The 20,340-nt window shown below is 39.1% G+C and overlaps 1 protein-coding gene across 1 annotated transcript in view; it reads right to left on the minus strand.

Annotated features, from left to right (window-relative positions):
* The window catches only part of LOC149148330 (acyl-CoA hydrolase 2-like), a 501,847-nt gene that overhangs the window by 244,380 nt on the left and 237,127 nt on the right, over positions 1 to 20,340 (minus strand). The window contains exons 5-6 of the mRNA XM_089440526.1: positions 5,483 to 5,529; positions 5,182 to 5,307 (exon numbers count right to left, since the gene is read on the minus strand). Coding sequence (XP_089296652.1) covers positions 5,182 to 5,307; positions 5,483 to 5,529 — 173 coding nt within the window. The remainder of the gene's footprint in view (positions 1 to 5,181; positions 5,308 to 5,482; positions 5,530 to 20,340) is intronic.

The raw sequence follows: 20,340 nt of genomic DNA on the forward strand, positions 1-20,340 counted from the left end.
CCACAGAAGACAAGGTAAGCAAGGTAAGCAACACGAGAACCAATGGCATAGTAGTTGTTTAAGCAGTATAGCAGTGATTTTGTTTGAAATGTTTTTCTTACATTTCTATTCTTCTCTGGAAACGATTTTCTTTCTGGCATCGTATTCTTCTTTGGCAATGATTTTTCTTTCTGGTATTTTCTTGTTGCGTTGTTTTGCAATATGCATATCATTAGCATGGCATGTGAAAAGATCATTAGCATGGCTTGCCAAAAGTTTCAGAAGGGCGCATGCAGATAAGTTCCCGAAATTATTTCAACAGAATGACATGAATGACTGTATGCTCTGTTTTTCATCTTGTAGGGAAAATATAGAACAATATTGTATCTATCTAGAAACTGTACACAAATTATAACCAGGACAATGCATCGGAATATCAGAATGGGGAAAGATGGTAAGCATTCAATTAATATCGCAACAACTTACAGTATTCGGATTTCCTCAACAGAAAACATAACAGATTGTGTGAAAGTAGCCCTAAGCCCAGACAACGAATTCAATAACACTTCCGCGCAGAAATATAGATAATTTCAATCGGTATCACAAATTTAAAGACATTTAATGACGTATTTTGAAGGCATATGCAACTTTTACATGTAAAGGATCATTTGATTGCTAAAATACATTGAATTGTCTAAAAGAACATAGACGTTATTTATGTTTTAAATTCATCATACCTTCGATTTCATCGGCAAGCCCAACCGCGATTGTTCTCCGAATTAAAACAAGCCCAAACCGCTGCATAGACCCAAAGCAGTGAGGGATAAAAGGTAGTGTCGGCAATAATGAAGTTCCATCAGGATTACCCCTCTGCACGTAGACTTGACCTTGTCTTCAAACCCTGGCAATGGCCGTCAACATTAGTGATGAGGATTTTTCGAAGTGGTCTTTACGAAGTGAAAAAAAAACTGGTATGGATACTCTGCTCGCAGTTGACATCGTGAGAGCAGTGAAGAACAACTAACAGCTGCCTGAAATAGAGAATACGATGTCAGTCTTATATACCACGGAGTTGACATCCCTGAAATGCTTTTGGTACCAGTCATCATATCCGCATCCCACCATTTTGTTAGCCCTGCCGTTTGTTGCCTGGTGTAGCAGAACCACACCTCATTGAAAAACACCTGTGTTGTTGATGACAGGACTCTTTGCTGCTAGTCGATCCAGGTAGGCGTCGATGGGCCAGTTTAGAGCCAGAACCGAAGCGAGGACATAGCCCTCAGAGGGCTAATCGGGTATAGTGTTTTGGTGGATGTAAGCATTTTTCTTTTCATCCAAGTGTGATACATTTAAACATTGATATGATTGCTATGTACAATCTTGTGTTTTCTCTTGGTAAAGAGACCTATGTTCTTGGCTCACTCGACCAATTAACTAGTGGTTAGGGCATGGAAGAAAGGCGAAGCCGTGCCTTGAAGCTACTTGCTCAACCAAAGAGAGAGAGCAGGGATAACCTTCGATTCTTAGTGGATCAGTTTAGAAATGCGGGTTGTTGCTGGTTACTTGCACGAACAGGAAGGAAACAATCCTCATTTCACTTTCACGCCTTCAGGAATAACCGGTAGCGAATACCCATCTTGTATGCAAGTTCTCTTCTGGAACCATTTTCCCTGTGCATGAATGTCGCTATTGACTATCCTCAAGTTATCTTCTAGAGCCATTTTCAGTGTGCATGAATGCCGCTATTAACCAAGTATGAATGTTGTTATTCACTACCCTCCTGCAAGCAAGTATGTTGCACTGATTCTTAAGATTACTATGGAATATTTGTAGATACGATATTCAATTGCAGATTTCAATTGCAAGGCATAAAGGAAATTTCAATGGCAGGGCTCGATCAAAATCGAGGTAATCAAGCTCAACAGAGAGACTCCAAGTAATCATGTGGCATCCTCCATGTCTTGCATGGTTTTTTTGTGGAACTGAGTAGTAAGGCGCGTGGCCTTCATGTGGGGTCCACATGGTGCATGAAGTTAGTAGTTTATAATTTTGGTTAGACAAAGCACTTTTGTCACTTACAATCTCTGCATGGCTTATAGGTGGCTCACTGTGAATCCCAGGGACTATGTGACTTTAAGCATTCTAACTGCTTCCAAAAGAATAGCATAAGATATAACCTTCCCAACTAAGAATTCCTCCACATTATTAACCCTTATGGCATGGCTCACACCAAAAGCACCAAAAGCAAGTCGAACACTCTCAATAATGTGGTTACCCCAGGCTTATTGAACGAAATTCGAGCCAAGGAGGCAGAATTAACATAAGACACTGCGTTACCAAGGGGACGACAGGCTGCTCTATATGTCTTGAACAACAATTCGCCATAAAATCCAGTGGTATCATTGTCCTTATCTTCTTTCACTAAATAACTAGCTGCATTCCAGTATGGAATGCATACCAATAGCAATAACGATTTTGAATTCAGAGGGTTGTCAAGGAACTCCTTCATGGTTAATATAGATTATATTCTTTTAACTAAAATAATTTTAACATATGCACCATTTCCCAGTAGAATGGTCGCAACATCTGAATCAAATGACATCTTCTGGGCCATAACTAGGTTACCACCAATACTTTTGTATTTTTAATGAATCCAGAAGCGACCTTTTTCAGGTGATTGGAAATTCCCTTCAATACTATGCTTTTGTTACAACTCACCTTACCCTGATCTGATACACCAGTATCAACGTTTTTTCTATCCTGTAAAGCTTCGATAAGCTTGGCAATTGTTGCTGTTGCTCCAACCTCAATCGCAGAATCCAGTCTGTTGATAACCTGTAGCTCTGGGATATTGTTGATATTAATAAATACTTTAGGTTTCATTCCCTTATAGATTCCAACACTTGTATTTCCTACAATCAACTTATGTTCAAGATCTTCACTGCCAGCGTTTTTGAGTTTTAAAGTTGTTCATATCTCCTCCAAGCTGGATGGTCTAGTCTAGAAATGCTCTTCTCCATTAATATCCTCTTTATAAGAAAAATTTAATGTTGGCTCTCTCAGTACTACACCATTTTGGCTATTGCAATTAGGCACAGTGCATCCTCTAGCTAGAAACTCCCTCTTCAGAAAATATGGGAAAGTACTACAGTTGGGTTGTAGCTCAACAATTTATTTGGATTAGCCGCTTCATTATTTTTCCAAAACGAGTTGAGACCCAAGTCCTCCAAATCAAAATCTTTTGCAGGGAGTGGAAATGGGCCTGTATCGAGTACATCTAAATATATTACCATAAATTATGCACATAATCAAATACCTCATGGATTGACCACTTCAATCGGATTTACACAAGCAACCTTTTGTTACCAAGAAATAGATCACACCATGCCCTTTACTATATGGTTTTGGAAACATCGTTATAAGTGATTATTAGCTGTATAGAGTTTTGGATGACTCATACTTATTTCATGTTATGTTCAGGCCGCTCTTTCAAAAGAATCAGTGCCAGTGACCTTAATTCAGAAGTGCATTCATAATAACATTGTTTTCCTCTCTCACCAACAGTGCTTACAATTTTAATACCAATTTTGCTCGTAATACCAACTCAATGCTCCTTGCAAAATCAACTCAACGCTGCTTGTAATACTTCTACCAAAAAGTTGCAACCAACTTTGTTTGCACTATCAAAACGATGCAATGCCAATGCAATATCAACGCTGCAATGTATATCAATGTTGGAGCATTTGTAGGTAGATTAAAGCTACAGATTAAAACATAGGTCGTTTAATGCCGCATTAATATGATTTCAGGTAGTTTAATTCCCTTTCTAAACCTGCAGTGATAACTTTTTTTGCAGGATCCTCTGTCAAGTAGAAGCAGACATTTTTTGCAGTCGTTCAATCCCTTAGCCAATAGAAGCAGAGGATTTTTGCAGGATCCTCTGTCGAGTAGAAGCAGGCATTTTTTGCAGTAGTTCAATCCCTTAGCCAGTAGAAGCAGAGGATTTTTGCAGGATCCTCTGTCGAGTAGAAGCAGTGATTTTTTGCAGTCGTTCAATCCCTTATCCAGTGCAAGAATCAAATTAGGGCCGTAAAAAATTGAGTCGCTCTATGACAATTAGTTTCTCAATTTGAGTTCGACCGAAACAACACAAAACAAGCGGCCCGGGTTCTCAACCCCGGCAGGGACTACCGCTACGACAGTGGCTCCCTTGTTTATATATATGAAGCTTTCACCTATCCAAAATTATCTACTGCACATTTCATTGTCAGCTATCATTGTTTTCATAGTTTATTAATTTCCAACACTTACATGTCATGTTGATTTCAGTAAGTTAAGGTTGAAATTGTTAAAGAATTTAAAACTTTTATTAAGATAACAGGACAAATTTAATGCTGTAAATATGCATTAATTGCAGTGATTTCAGATCTGGTTTATGAATTAAAAGAAACATGGCCTTAAAGGGCTGAAATTCGTTGGCACATATTTGGTATGGATTGGGTTGATATGAAGTAAAATATTATCCATCGTTTGCTGCCGTAATTTATGTTTAACTATAAGGCTGATAATTCACAAGTACTAGATCCTTGGAACCTCTCAATTCCTAAAATTGCAAAAGAAACCTTAATTAATGAAATTTTACGATAGAATTTGACTGCCAAATTGTCCATCACGAGGGATTTGGACAGCCAAAAATGGTAAAAAATTTAGCATCCCTGTCATAAAAGTTAACTAATAGGTTAAGATAAGTTGAATTAAATGATGGAAACCGTCAAATTGCCTGTAGTTGTATCTTATAATTCCAACTATGGGCACTGGCCATAATGATGCCTCCCTTGAATGTTCTATTCTTAAAAAAGGTCTGCATATTTCTGCATTCGGCCAACATGGGTTCCTGGAAAAGTTTAACACCTATTACTCAACTCTGGAGTATTTAAAGGTCATTTTCAATGAATTTATTTTTATGGGAGACTTTCATATCGGATGCACAACATCTGCAGATTAAAACTGTGAAGATTTACATACAAAATAATCTATAAACACCAAATTAACGCAGTTTGTATGGGAAAGAGATGCACACATTTAATGTGAATAAATTAGGTACATAACTAACTTCAAAATTGTCTAGAAACACCAAATTAACACAGTTTTTTTAAAGTAAATGCATAGGCTCAATGTGCATTAGTTTAGCAAATAACTCACTTCAAGATTTTCTAGTCGAAGAATATCCTCCACTTTCGGATATGAACCCATTTTGTGCTCTGAATTCCAGATTGCTTCTATTGAGATTAAGTCTGTATGTTCATGACTTAGCACCCAGCAAATTACCTGAAATTAAGTTTAAAAAATGTGAAATTGTATCATTCTGGCCCATAATTGTTGGTCTTGTGATAGTTAATAATCATGCCATCATAGTGCAAAATTATGACTGAAAATAAACTAAATCCACCTTATGTAGCTTCAAAAATTTTAGCTCCCAGATCTCATTGGTAACAAATTTTACCTTGCTCAAAGCAATGACATCAGCCCGATGAAATTCTTTAACAGATACTGCACAGATTCACATGACAGAGATTTACAATCAGTATTTCCCTCCTCAGGAACATTCCAAAGCAGTTCTTCACTTGTTTCTGAAAATATGTTTTTAAAAAGGAGAATTGTATGATTTTACTTAAGGGGATGACTTGTAAGTTTCTGCGTATTATTAACACTGGTCTAATGCAATGCTTAAGTAAACAGGAGAGCCAAAGCATTTATTTATTTTTCAGTAACCAGGACAGCCCAAGCAGTTATTTGGTCTGCAAAATAATTGTAGAAACTTATCATGGACGTTTTAAACTTGTAAAAAACTTGTAAAAAAAAACTTATAATTGCCTGTTAAAAATTGGAGAACCAAATTTATTAATCAAATTGGCCAGTTCACATGTGAGGAGTTTCACTAAGAGACTGTGTGGGCAGAACACTCTACCAATCACATTACAAATAGGGAAATTAGAACTGATACCTAAGAAGTAGGAACTCTTAGACAAATGCAAATAGTTCATAAGTCAATGTGTAGTAGGGAACTTATAACTTAGCAAGAGTTAAAACATCTATAAACACACTTACAAAGAGTATTCCACTCAAAAAAAATATATACCTTTCTAGCTTTATCACAATAAACAACATATAATCTGTAGAAATTGAATTTGAATAAAAAAAAAACAAATCATCCACCCTGCCAACCAAATTAGAAATTGATCTCACACTTTAATTGGAAGTTTAATTGGAAGATTTATTTCAGCAACGTGACTAACACAAAACCTTGACCTCACCAGTGCCTCTGCACCCGTATCAGGTTTTTGTATCACGATATATCGGCCTTTTGTTTGATGTATTATGACTTATTTGTACTTTTGTATCACGATACATCCACCTTTTGTTTGATGTATTGTAACTTGTCTGTGCTTCATGACAAACAAAATGGGGATTAATTAACCAAATTATGGCCAGTACCATAATTTTACTTTACAACCAGTACAACACAACTTGTAAACATGACTTGTAAACATGATTGTTTAAAAGAAACATTAAAAGTGGAAACCAAATTAAAAAGTCATTAGGAAAGAATATCACCGGAATTTTTTTCACAAATTTGTAAAATGAAGAAATAAGATGAAGAGATAAGTGATTATTCAGAATAATTACGAACTAGAATTGTAGGTTATGGAACTGAAACATATTGGTTTATTTAGTCAATTCTTATTTTAGCTTGTCAATGGGGTTTAGCTTAGGTTTTTGGGAGGAATGATTGTTATTATACCCACCCTGATTTGATTCCCATAAATAATATGTTTGAACTTTTAAAGGGTGTATTATTACAATAGTTTCAAGCCTTGCTCTTAACTGACTTTGTGACCTAGAGATTTTAGAATTTACCCTGAATACTATCTTCAAAGTCAATAAAAATACAATAAATAAATAAAATAAAAATAAAAATTACAGGAATTAAATAAATAAAACACTCCAGCTTAGTTCTCTTCTGTTCACCTTCAATAAACCATAAACATTTTATTACTATTATAACTTAATTGTCTGTCTTCTTCACTTTTAAACTACTACTTCCATCCTAACTATTGGTTTCTACCCTTCAAATAAAATCCCTATGATTCTCTAGTAATTTTATTAATAATTCATAACAAATGTGTCTTAGAAGACACTCTTCTTGCTAAGGTGCTCTTCTGTTCACCTTCAATAAACCATAAACATTTTATTACTATTATAACTTGATTGTCTGTCTTCTTCACTTTTAAACTACTACTTCCATCCTAACTATTGGTTTCTACCCTTCAAATAAAATCCCTATGATTCTCTAGTAATTTTATTAATAATTCATAACAAATGTGTCTTAGAAGACACTCTTCTTGCTAAGGTGCTCATAATCTCGAGATATTATAACAAATGTTTATTAAGAGACGTTTTTCTTGCTAAGCAGCTCATAGTGACATATTACAATTGTTTTCAATCTCGACATATTAACGTTTTTCTTGCTACGTTGCTCATAGTTTGGACATATTACAATTGTTTTCAACACCTTATTGATAGATTTATTTTCAAATTGTATTTCAATGTTATATTACAATTGTTTTCAACCTCTTATTGATGTTTTTTTGGTTATTTCAATGTTGTTGAGAAACATTTTTCCTGCTAAGTTGCTCAAATCTAGACATATATACCATGTTTCTATGGGCGAAGACAGGGGTGAAGACAGTGAAACTGGAAGTGGTGTGGGTGGGGGTGGTATGCGCGGAATTATCTGCCTTATTAGATTGATCACACTTCTTGGCGAGACCTTCGCGAGCTCTTCTTCGACCCCTCGCGAAGGTGAAATCAAGGGGCTAGTCTCTAGTTCTGTGCTACCTTCGTTTCTATAGATTGCCACACTTCATGTAGCCCCAAACATTATTTTATTCACATAACCTGTTTTTCACACAATAGAATTTTAATCCAAATGTTCAAATATTTAATGTACTTACCTTGCGGTCCTTTTAGGAAGCGTCGTTCTACCTCGCTATAACTCACTTAAGTATCTAACGCGAATTCGATGATGAATCCTCCTATGATTCGATCGAGCCATTGATTGAGAGTGCGCGCGATCTGATCTTTCGATGCTTCCAGTCTGCGCACCAATTCTGGAGTCCACACAATAGGTTTGTTGACTTTACACCTTCCTGGGCTATCTGCTAGCTTCGCGATTCACTCGTACAACTCAATGGGAAAGGATGCAAAGAAAATTTCATGGATTTCCGTATATAAGCAGTAGTCTAACCACTCTTCCTTTGATAGGTGCGGATTCCTGTTTTCCTGCACCGCGAACACGTGAATGTTTTTGCCCAACCAATCTTCAATTCCTTTCTATGAATATTGGTTAGGACTATTTCCATGCATACAATAATCTCATAACCCCATGTATGAAGTCCTTTTAAGTTTTAAGCCATAGCTACCATTCTTTGACAAGATGTTAAGCTAATTGTATACATTCCATTTGCACCGAAAGTATGGTGATGTTATTTTTTCGTAAAACAATACTCTGAACTATAAGAGTTAGAATACTAGAAGAGAACGAGAGATTGTTCACACGAAACAAATCACACTTATATTATTGAGCACATAACATATTACATATATAAGAATTAGATCACTGACTTCTAAATGATAAGATCTGAAAAAAGGTGGATCTATGACTCATAGATAGCTCACACATAGGGAAATAACTATTTATATAATCACACCTAGAGACTCACAATGACAACTCACAACAACTTGGAATTCATGGAAGCATTACTTGCAATACGCTCCCGTAATGCTTACATGACAAAACTAGAAAGTAGAAATTACAATAATGAATAAATCTCTATCAAATATGTCTGGTATAGTCATCACTAGCACTCATATCCACTTTGAAATCTCATGTTTTTCGTTCTTTTCTTCACCACACTTTCGAGCTTCCCACTTGATCCATTTAAGACATAAACGCTTTAGACCATCGTTGATGTACTTTGCGGAATTGATGCTTCTCAATCTCCCAAAGCGCAACGAGTCAATCTTGATACTGAACCATCCTATGGAACTGCCACCATCTGTGAATCCATGACCCTTCGCATCCTTCATCAGTTATCTAAGATAACATTATGGTTACAGAATGTCTTCATTAGATAATTCTACAACTTGACCTTGTATAAAATCACATGTACTGATGCTCTCGGAGCACGACAGGTCACACCACCGTGACCTTATTAAGAACTACCTTTGACTAATGCTCCCAGAGCACGACGGATCACATTATTATGTTGAATAATTGGCATGTTCTTTGTGGTTCTGCATCATTTGATTTTTCCCAACAACTCTTTTTCAACAATATTTTATTTTTCATACAACAAAATAATTTTACAAACCAACCTAAATAATCATATAAACACCATAATGCCACAAATTTTCCACACAAATTTGAGAACTAATAAAATATAACATAAAAAAAATTAATAATATTCCCAAGCACAATGTTCTTGATGGCCTCGATTGCCTGTCCACCAATACTTCAATAGAAATATTCCACGGCTCCACATGTAGCACAATGATTTTTCCTTTCTCCTCCAAGACTAGTCATCTTGTGAAGATACACAAAAGACAAGAGGGATAATTTTCACTGAGGTTCAACCATATTGGTGATATTTCATTGTGAAGTCTGAGGAAGATTTTGAACATAATCAGAACCGATTTCACCAAGGACACCCAGTAGAAAATATTGAGAGCCCAAATTCGATTCGGGCCTTGGTCGTTGGGGTTGTAGTTCGTTATTATTAGACAATTTTGAGATAAGCAGAAGCATATCATAGCCAAATAATCTTGTATGGTACTCAAACAAATTTTAATTATCTAACAACTTCCATCGAAATAAGGAAAACTTGTGTCTAGCTTGCCCCTTTGGTCAAATATCCAAATACATTTTGCCACCAATATTGTGCTTACGTACCAGAATTATATACCAACTAAAGATTATATCAAGCTTGCAAGAAGAATGATAGTAGCCTAAATGGAGGAGGTGTCAACCTGTGTCTTTTCTGACCGAATCAATCCTAATAAATGGTTGTGGGCCTTGTTCACGCTGAAGTGGTTGTGCTAGCGATCTGAACTTAAACAGGAATGCAACGACTTACAGATATAATCATAAATACAGAGATGTAGCAGAAAAACACTACATTTCATTAATAGAAAAATATTGAACTATGCTTACAAATAGAATGGAAATAAGATGGCTCGGGCGATGGTAGTTTATCTTTGAGAAGGCATGTGGTGTCTAGATGCCTCCAAATTGTGTTACAATGAGGCTCAAGGGCCTATTTATTATTGGAAAACATGACAAAACCATAAAAAACCAAAACCCTAACCCCAGGAGATGTAACACCAAGAGTTTGTGGGCTTCGATGTGGTTAGTTGGGTAACCAACTTCCCGGGGTCATAACTTGGTCATATTATCTTCGTTTGGCACGTACGATACCTTGTTGGAAAGGTCTCTTTGACCACGATAGGTTTCGACGCAAGACCTACTTATGGCTACAGGCCTGTTGTGGACCCCAAAAAAATGTTGTTTAGGGGGTCAAAACTGCTCCGAAAGTTTAGGACCCAAAAAACTACTAAAAATAGTAAATGCTGAAATGAACAAGGAAACATATGAAACTGAATGGGGGGTCTAGGTGGAATAGGCAAGTAGCCACTAATATCCACCTGGATCATTCCTCCCCCCTTCGGAAGCAATGGTCCCCATTACGTGCAGAGCCTCCATGAGGTGAGGAAATTTTTGTTGAACTTGATCCCCGGTGAAGGAGTTGGCCATCTTTGATAACTCGATATAGTTGTATCCTCCATTGGCGAGTGCTCTTAATCTGTGTGTCCATGATTTGATAATTTGTGGCTTGTTTCATGTAGCTCGGGTTGAGCTCTATTGGTGTGAGTTGTTCTACAATGTCAAATGTCTCCAACAATGGTGGAAAGTTTTGTCGAATGCAGTCTACATTGAACACTAGGTGCAAACCAATGAATGGTGGGATGCTGAGCTTGAAGGCATTGTCACCAAAGACCTTGGTGATAGTGTATGGCCCATATCAGAGTGGGCAAAGCTTGCGGTGGGGTCTAGCAAGGCGCTCTTTCTACAAATGTAGCCAAACTTTGTCGCCCACCTGAAACTTGTGCGACACTCGACACTGATCATGGTGTTGCTTTTACTTAGCATTGGCTCTATTCAATATATCATGGACCTGCTGGTGGATGTGTTGAATGCGCTCAATGAAGCTATTAGCCCTTTCAGGTTCAGACTGAATGTGAGTCGAATCTACCTGAGTGGCTGCAAATGGTGTGGCCACATCAATGGTGCGTACTGGCTGAAATCAAAGCCCTACCTGAAAGGGGTTGTGGCTTGTTGAGCTATGGAAATCTCTATTGTAATTGTGTCAGGCATATGCGAGACTTTCATCCCATGTGCGTGGATGCTTTGAGTTTTACATGTGTAGAATGTGTACGATCATCCTATTGACAACCTCTTTTTGACCACCAGTTTGGGGATGGAAAGTCGTGGACTTAGTAATTTTTGTATTGAGAATCGACCAGAGACTTCACCAAAATGCACTCAGGAATATGTTGTCCCAATCTGAGACAAGGGACTGTGGGATCCCAAAGTGTACCCGTGCTCATTCAAAGAAGAGCTTAGCAGTGGTGTCTGCTATGAAACTCTTCTTGCAGGTTGCCATAATGGCCATCTTAGAGAAGACGACAAAAAAATAAATTCATTTATGTGCTTAGTAGAAGGAAGGCCCGACCTGTAATCCATGGAGATAGATTCCAAAGGTCGACTAGATTCCCAAGGTCGAGATAGATTCCCTTGCACGCCCAGCTTCACAAAGTACCTGTAAGATCACAGTAGCATAGCACTATACAAGAACATGGATCTATAATCATAAACAATCTAGGATCAGATGTAAATTGACCATACAAATGCAGCAAACATGAATGACACAAGAGTATGGAGGAAAACTTGAATAGCTTTTATTGATAAACAAGAAAGAGCCAAGGGGAGTTACAACCAATTGTTATGACCCAGCATCATCCTCTCAGCAAGGAAGCCCCTCTTCACCTCATACAAAGCTTAGATCACCCAACAATCTAATGTTGTCTCAAGAAACCAACAACAATTCCTTACAATATGCAAAATTCCAGCCTCTGGATCTCTGGGATGAGAGATCCATATATAGATATCTGTAAGGGAGATGAGTCAGCTTGTGATTTGATTAGTGTCTTCCCTCTGATAGTTCTTGCTTCCACTTGGAGATTGATGATCTCTTACTCATCCTTGGTCGAATTCAGAGAGGCAAGTGTCACAGGAGAAGTTTCTGGAAGTTTCCATGCCTATCCACCTCGCAGAATGACACTGCCATTTGTCACTTCTCGCCCATCGCACCCCATAGAAGGGCTTTTTGAAATGCAACGCACCCACACAGTGTGTTTAGGTGGGATGCAACACACTTTGCCTATGGAGCAGCTGAAATGATCCTGTTTTGACCAATTCTGAGCAGTTTTTCATGGAGAACTTCTGGGAGAAGTTGTAATCAGTTGACCTTCTTCCTTTAGTAGTTAGAACAACACTTTTAGGGACTTAGGAGCCCTTGGTTTATGGACATTTCATGCTTGGGGTTGTAGTGCCCAAAAATTTCTATAACAGTCGGGCCACATAAGTCAGTGTGTACAAGTTCGAGTATGTCCCTCCGTTTTTTATCTTTAATGGCAGGAAATTCATCTCTATGCTGCTTACCGAATGCACATGCCTCACAATTAATATGGAAATTCTTTAAAACAGGAAGACCATCTACCATACCTTTGTTCTGCAACAAAAAAAGGTCACTGAAATTGATATGCCCAAGTCGCTGATGCCACAAATTTTCAGTAGACTTATTTGATGACATCAAGGCTTGCTGTGGCGTACTCTTCACATCCAGTTTGTAGAGTCCTCCTATGCGAATACCTGTAGCAATAGGCTTCATCTAATCCAACAAATCTTTAATAATACAATAAGATTTAAAGAATTCTACCTTGAGATCCTGATCTGTAATCTTTGACACAGAAATCAGGTTCTTTTTAATACCAGGAACATCAGATATATTCATGATCTTTCCATTAGGCAGAGTAACAAGGACATGTCCATGTCCCTTGATCTCATACCCTCTATTATCTCCAAGGTATACTTTTACTCCAGTGTTGGATTCTCTAAAAATTTTGAACCATTTCCTTTTACCTATCATATGTGAGGAGGCTTCAAAATCTATGAACCAAATATCTGATTCATTCTCCTCAATAGCTAAAGTAGTCTCAGCCTCAACCATAAACAATCTGACATCCTGATTCTAATAAGGTTCTTTTTAATACAAGAAACATCAGATATATTTCTGATCTTTCCATCAGGCAGAGTAACAAGGACATGTCCATTGTAGGTTCTAACCCTGTACAAAAATTACCTGCATACGAATTCTTAAATAAAGAAAATAAACAATGCGAGAGCATAACCCATAAAACACATATGCACAAAGATTTTTCCCTGGATCCCAAAACCGGGACTACCAGCTTGATTTTTCATTATATTCCTTTCAATGTTACAATACATATTTATACATGCCGAAGCATCCAATACCATGGACCGAAAACCATCGCGTCCAATACCATGGACCGAAAACCATCGCATCCAAAAAACATGTGCGAAAATCATGCACAAAACCATAGGTGGGTCCGCCCAACCTAACATATGGTCCAAAACCAAAATTTTCCAGGGCGCTGCCCCGGACCCCATAAAGTGGGGTTACGGGTGCCCTTCAAACCCCCTATTAACTACGTGGAAAGAATATAACACAACCCAACAATCTCCCACTTGTTGTTTTCTTTCCACAGGGGGCCACAGGAGAGCTTAGTCATTTTTTCAGCCTTGAGATTCCCATTCCTTCTCTACACCAAGAGAACTTCTCAGAGCTCACAGATTTTTTCATTGCATCTGCAGTATTCTTCAATGTGCCCACCTTTACCAGCAACACCTTTCTGTCTTCTATCATATCCCTCACAAATTGATATTGAACATAAATGTGCTTTGTCTTTGAATAATAAGCAAGGTTCTTTGCCAAGAAAATTGCACTTTGGCTGTCACAGTCTATTCTTATAGCTCCTTGTACTAATCCCATACTTGAACACGATCTCTGCAACCAAACTGCTTCTTTGCTTGCATGAGTGGCTGCCATGTATTCTGCCTCTGTAGTTGATAGTGCCACTATAGATTGTTTCTTACTCATCCAACTAACTGCACCTCCAAATAGGTTAAACACATACCCACTTGTAGATCTTCTCTGATCCAGATCTCCAGCCCAGTCTACATCAACAAAGCCATGAATATCCAACACTCTGTCCAATCCTGGTCTTCCTTGGTAGCACAAACCATAATCACTAGTGCCACGCAAAAACCTGAAAACCCGCTTCACTGCTGTCCAGTGCGCCTTCCCAGGTTTTGACATAAACCTGCTCAATACTCCCACTGCATCTGCAATGTCTGGTCTAGTACAGACCATTGCATACATCAGGTTACCCACTGCACTTGCATATGGAACACGGGACATGTCCTCTTCCTCTTCTTGGGACACTGTTCAGCAGATAACCTCACACCTACAGGAATATGAACCTTCACCGGTTTACTATCCTGCATATTGAACCTCTGGAGTATTGTCTTGACATACTTCCTCTGGTTTAACCAGAGCTTCCTCTTTGACCGATCTCTTTTAATTTCCATGCCCAAAATATAGTTTGCAGCACCAAGATCTTTCATGTCGAATTTGGAGGACAATTGGGTCTTCAAATCCTGGATAATTTCTTTGTCATTTCCAACCAGCAACATATCATCCACATACAAGACCAGATAAATAATACGGTCACCAATTAATTTCAAATACACACAATGATCTGCTTTGCTTCTGGTGAATCCAAGTCCCCGTATAAATGTATCAAATTTCTGATACCACATCCATGGTGACTGTTTTAACCCATACAGAGACTTCTTTAGCTTGCATACCAGTTCTTTCTTACCCTTCACCGCAAAGCCTTCAGGTTGCTTCATGTAGATTTCCTCTTCCAAATCCCCGTGAAGAAATGTTGTCTTCACATCCATCTGTTCTACCTCAAAATCAATAGCAGCAACAACAAATAAAAGTAATCTAATAGAAGTTACCTTGGCAACAGGAGAAAAAATATCACCAAAATCAATTCCCGGCACCTGGGAATAACCTTTTGCTACCAACCGAGCTTTGTATTTCTCCACCTTTCCTTCTGCATTTGTCTTCTTCTTGAACACCCATTTGCTACCAATGGGTTTCCTTCCAGCCGGCAACTCCACCAGATCCCAAGCCTCATTTTTATGCAAAGATGCCATTTCATCGACCATGTCCTCTTTCCAGAGTTTTCCATCCTCTGAATCCACTGCTTCCTTCACAGTTCTAGGATCATTATCAGTAACAGACAAAGCAAAATTTGAACTGAAAGCAGATGGACTATACCTTTCTAGCTGCCTTCTTTCTCGAACTGATCTTCTCACAACCGGAGTTTGTGGCTCTTCATCTTCTGATTCCTCCTCTGCTGCAGAGTCTGATTCTTCCTCCTTTGGCTCAAACTCTATCTTCTCAGGTTCCTTTGGTTGGACTTCATGTTGAATAACATCTTTTACCTCTCTGAAGAACTCATCTCGGTTGTACACAACCTTCTGTGTGACAGGGTTCCAAAGCTTATAACCCTTTAAACCATCCTTATACCCAATAAAGATGCACTTTTCAGATTTACTATCCAACTTGGTTCGTTTCTCCTTTGGAACATGTACATATGCATCACATCCAAATACCCTTAGATGTGAAAGAGAGGGTTTCTTACCAGTCCATACTTCTTTTGGAGTCTTATCCTCCAACGCTGATGAAGGTGATCTATTGATCAGGTGACATGCAGTATCAACCGCCTCTGCCCAGAATTCCTGTCCTAACCCGGCACCATTGAGCATGCTTCTTTCCCTTTCCATCAACGTCTTGTTCATTCTTTCCGCGACTCCATTTTGCTGAGGTGTATATGGAGTAGTCTTCTGCCGTTCTATACCACACTTCTTACAAAATTCTTCAAATTCCTTGCTGCAAAATTCTCCACCATTATCTGTCCTCAGCACCTTTATCTTCTTCTCTGTCTGATTTTCCACCAGAGCCTTAAATTCTTTAAACCTGTCAAAGACTTCAGATTTCTTATTAAGAAAATATATCCATGTATTCCTTGAGAAGTCATCTATGAATGATACATAGTACACAGACTTACCCAGTGATGGAACCTTCACAGCTCCAAACACATCACTGTGCACAAGCTCTAATATCTGTTTCGTCCTCTTACCACCAGAGGGGAAACTCACCCGATTCTGCTTCCCATATACACAATTTTCACAGAAATCAAAATCCAGAGAGCTATTATTCATACCTTCTACCATACCTTTACCATGAAGTATTCGAAGGCCCTTCTCTCCAATATGTCCAAGCCTTTGATGCCACAACATGGTCTTCTCTCCAGAGACCACTAGATTCTCTACTCCATTTTCTGGAACCATAGAACTATTGCACCCATCAACAACAGTGCTACCTTGCAGCTTGTATAGAGTTCCAATCCGAACTCCCCACATTAATATCAGTGCTCCTCGAACCATCTTGTAGGTATCTTTCTCAAACACCGTCTTTACACCTGCATCATCCAACTTGCTTACAGAAATCAGATTTCTGGCCAAAGAAGGAATATGTAGAACTCCCGGAAGTGTTCTAACCCTTCCAACTTGCAACTTCAACTTTACTATTCCCCGACCAATGATTATAGCCTTCTTATCATCTCCTAAGAAGACATCACCACCATCGTATTTCTCATACTCGCAGAACCACTCTCTATGGGGAGTGAAGTGAAAGGATGCACCTGAGTCAATCAACCATGCCTCATGATCTACACGTGTACTTGAAGAAGCCAGGTACACATCCCCACCTTCATCTGAGGTGGTTTTCGCCTCTGTAGAAGGAGCATCATTAGATCCCTTTCCTTTATCAGGAGCTTTAGATTTATAATCCCTTCTGAAGTGCCCTTCCTTTCCGCATTTCCAGCACACCACCTTTGTAGGTTTTCCTGGAGATTTAGATCTCCCTCTAGATTTAGATCTCCCACTCGATGACTTATTTTTGTTTCTGTTCTGGGACCGTCCTCGTACAGACAAGGCATCACCATTCTGGTTGTCCATATTTTTCCGTCTCATCTCCTCCGTTAGCAAGGCTAATACTATTTCATCAAACTGCAAAGCAGTTGCATTGCTACCTATTGCAATAACCAGACTATCCCACGAATCTCGTAGAGAACACAACAGACTGATGCACTTATCTTCATCTGAAATTTTAATATCAACAGATAATAACTGACTTACCACAGTATTAAACGCATTCAGATTCTTTGTCACCGAGTCTCCATCTTTCATCCTCAGGTTATATAGCTTTTTCTGCAGGAACAGTTTATTCACCAGAGACTTAGATTGGTACAAAGTCCCTAACTTGACCCACAAAGCCTTTGTCGTAGCTTCCCCTGATACATTCAGCAATACTGAATCTGAGACACACAATCGTATTGTGCTCTTTGCCTTCCGATCCAACTTCTTCCATTCTTCATCGGTCACTCCCGATGGTTTAGTACCCGGATCTACCGCGATCCACTGATCTTTATCCACCAACAGATCCTCCATCTTGAGTTTCCACAACTCAAAATTCTGACCATTGAACTTCTCAATCTCTTTCTTTCCACTGCTCGCCATCTTCTTTCACTACCAGAATCGATCTCGCAGATCTCCCACTGAATAGGGTCTACCACAGGCCCAAACGAAACCCCTCAGCAACAAAGGCGTCCCCTTGAAGCCAAAACAGCTCTGATACCAAATGTAGGTTTTAACCCTGTACAGAAATTACCTGCATACTCATGATCCCCAATTTTGGTACAATTTGGGCTCATTGTGGCCTATTCTACTTGCTCAAACCATTCATTTTTTATTGCTTATGTATGCATTTCTTAGTTTGTTCATGTTGTTTGTAGGAAGAAGGGTAGACATATTATCTACGTGACTAATGCATGATGCTTTCAGGTTTTTTGCATTTAAAGGGAGAAAAGACACCAAAAAAGGAGACAAGGAGACAATGAGGTGGCACTGCTGGTTTTTAGGAGAGGATGCCCACAGTCTTGGGGACCTTCCTCGTGATTCCCACCGTAGCTCCAAGCTCAAATCAATCTCCCCACCGATCATAGAACACCGAGAATAGAGCACCGAGCATAAAGGCAGCCAACTGTTCTACAGGAACAGCAGTCATAACTGTCCTACATGATCACCAGTTAAACTTCAGTTGGACAGCCGAGTGCCTAAAATCAAGGAAACTTGTTGGATGATGGTTTTGCATAAATACTAAGGCCATAGCCTTGATTAGAAGCTTTTTGACTTTTGGTATTACGCTTGTAATTTGGTGTACGAGCTACAGCTCGGTGTGAGTTCTTGTTGTAAGCCAGTTTTGGCATAACATCAGATTATGAATAAGGAAGACAGATTTTGATTCAGTTCTGAGTTTTCTTAAGGAGACTATAGCTCTCAGGTTAGGGCCCAACCTGAGAGCCATAGATCCCCTCTATTGTAGTGTTGTTTGCATTTCATTTCAGCACTCTGAGTTTTCATTTCCACATGCAATTCGAATTACAGGTTGTTAATTTAGTTATTTTTCATGAATTTAGATAGGATTTGCTTATGGTGAATTTGTTTACAGTCATTTAGGTTAGCAGAGGATAGATACAATCCATTGGAGCTCCAGCAAAAAAGGTTGTTAAGGCTCACTTCCATCTCATTTGGGATTGGGGTGCAGTCCATGACTAACCACCAAAAATACGCATTTCTTTACTTCATGATTGCTGCAAACACAGTCACGTTATGTTAGATGCTTCCACATGATTCACACCTGCACCACACTCCTTTACCACAGCTTCATGCACATTCTCCTTCGTGTTTTGGATTGTTGTTCATTGAATTTACAAGCACAGGTAGTTTAGGTTAATGCATTTTCGGTTTGGTGACAGTCACAAGCATTTGTTTCATCTACACTGCTTTCTCTCCTTCCATCACTTCGTCCTCCACCTTGATCACACCTGCAAACACATCTTTGACCTCTGCTCCGTTCTGTCAACTCCCAAAGTCTTTCACTCCTCACGTACTTCCATTCTCTAGCCCTTTCGTTGACCTAGCCCTCTATCTTCCAACCTACTCCCTACATTCACTCCCTATCCCATTCCTCCACTTCTACAGCCATCACCAGCCTCATTCCTACCCTACACATCTCCCCCTACCATCTCATCACTCCTCCATCACGCCAAACACTCACGGTAGGTCATCCTGTAGCCGTTTGTAGACATCCTGTAGAAACCAGAGTATCCTGTAGGATCCCCTGCAGACTTCCTGTAGGAGGCCACTCACTCGGTTGCCGAGCTTCTGAATGTGAGGGACCTCTGTGGATGGATGCTAAGGATCCCTAGGGACCTCTCCTAGCCTCCCCAACCTGTCCCACGCTTTCCTTCCTTCTCCATCCCATCTGCACCACCAAACCCTAGTTAGCACAAAATCACAATCATTCCACACACTTAAGGAAAAATACAAAAACATGTCTTTCATGATGCAAGTAGTTTAGAACCATGCATTTGCACTTATTAGAGGTAACAGCAGCCTTGGTTGAAGTTTCATTCACATTCTGTGCATTGTAGAGGGTAGACTAGTTAAATTAGGGTTTCCTAGGTTTAAATGCTTTGATTTTCTTTCAGTTCAGTTTGTCAAGTAGAGTAGCTTTCCTTTGAGAATAGCTTTCGTCCATCAGTTAGCAAGCTTCTTCTGAGAGCCTATAGAAGTTGGCTTGAGCCCTAGTGGACTTGTGCCAGCTGACCAAGTGACAGCTGCGACAAGAGCTAATACTTGTGCATATAGCACCGTCGCTTCCAAGTTTGTACGAACTACCGGGTTGATAAAATTAAGAGACAGGAAGCCCCAGGAGTTGTAGCATTATTGCTACAATACTGGAGCTCACCATCTTTTTGGCGCCGTTGCCGGGGAAGCGTCAGAGTATTAGTAATTGTTGCTTTTCTTCTACTTTCGTACTCTTACTTCTGCTCAGTAGTTTATTTCATTTCCATTCTGCAAAAGTAGCTTAGTATTTCTTGCTTTCCTAGCTTAGCATT

Source organism: Pinus tabuliformis, chromosome 9, assembly GCF_031772625.1.
Source record: "Pinus tabuliformis cultivar Carrire ecotype Pingquan chromosome 9, CPIR1, whole genome shotgun sequence".
Lineage (NCBI taxonomy): Eukaryota > Viridiplantae > Streptophyta > Pinopsida > Pinales > Pinaceae > Pinus > Pinus tabuliformis.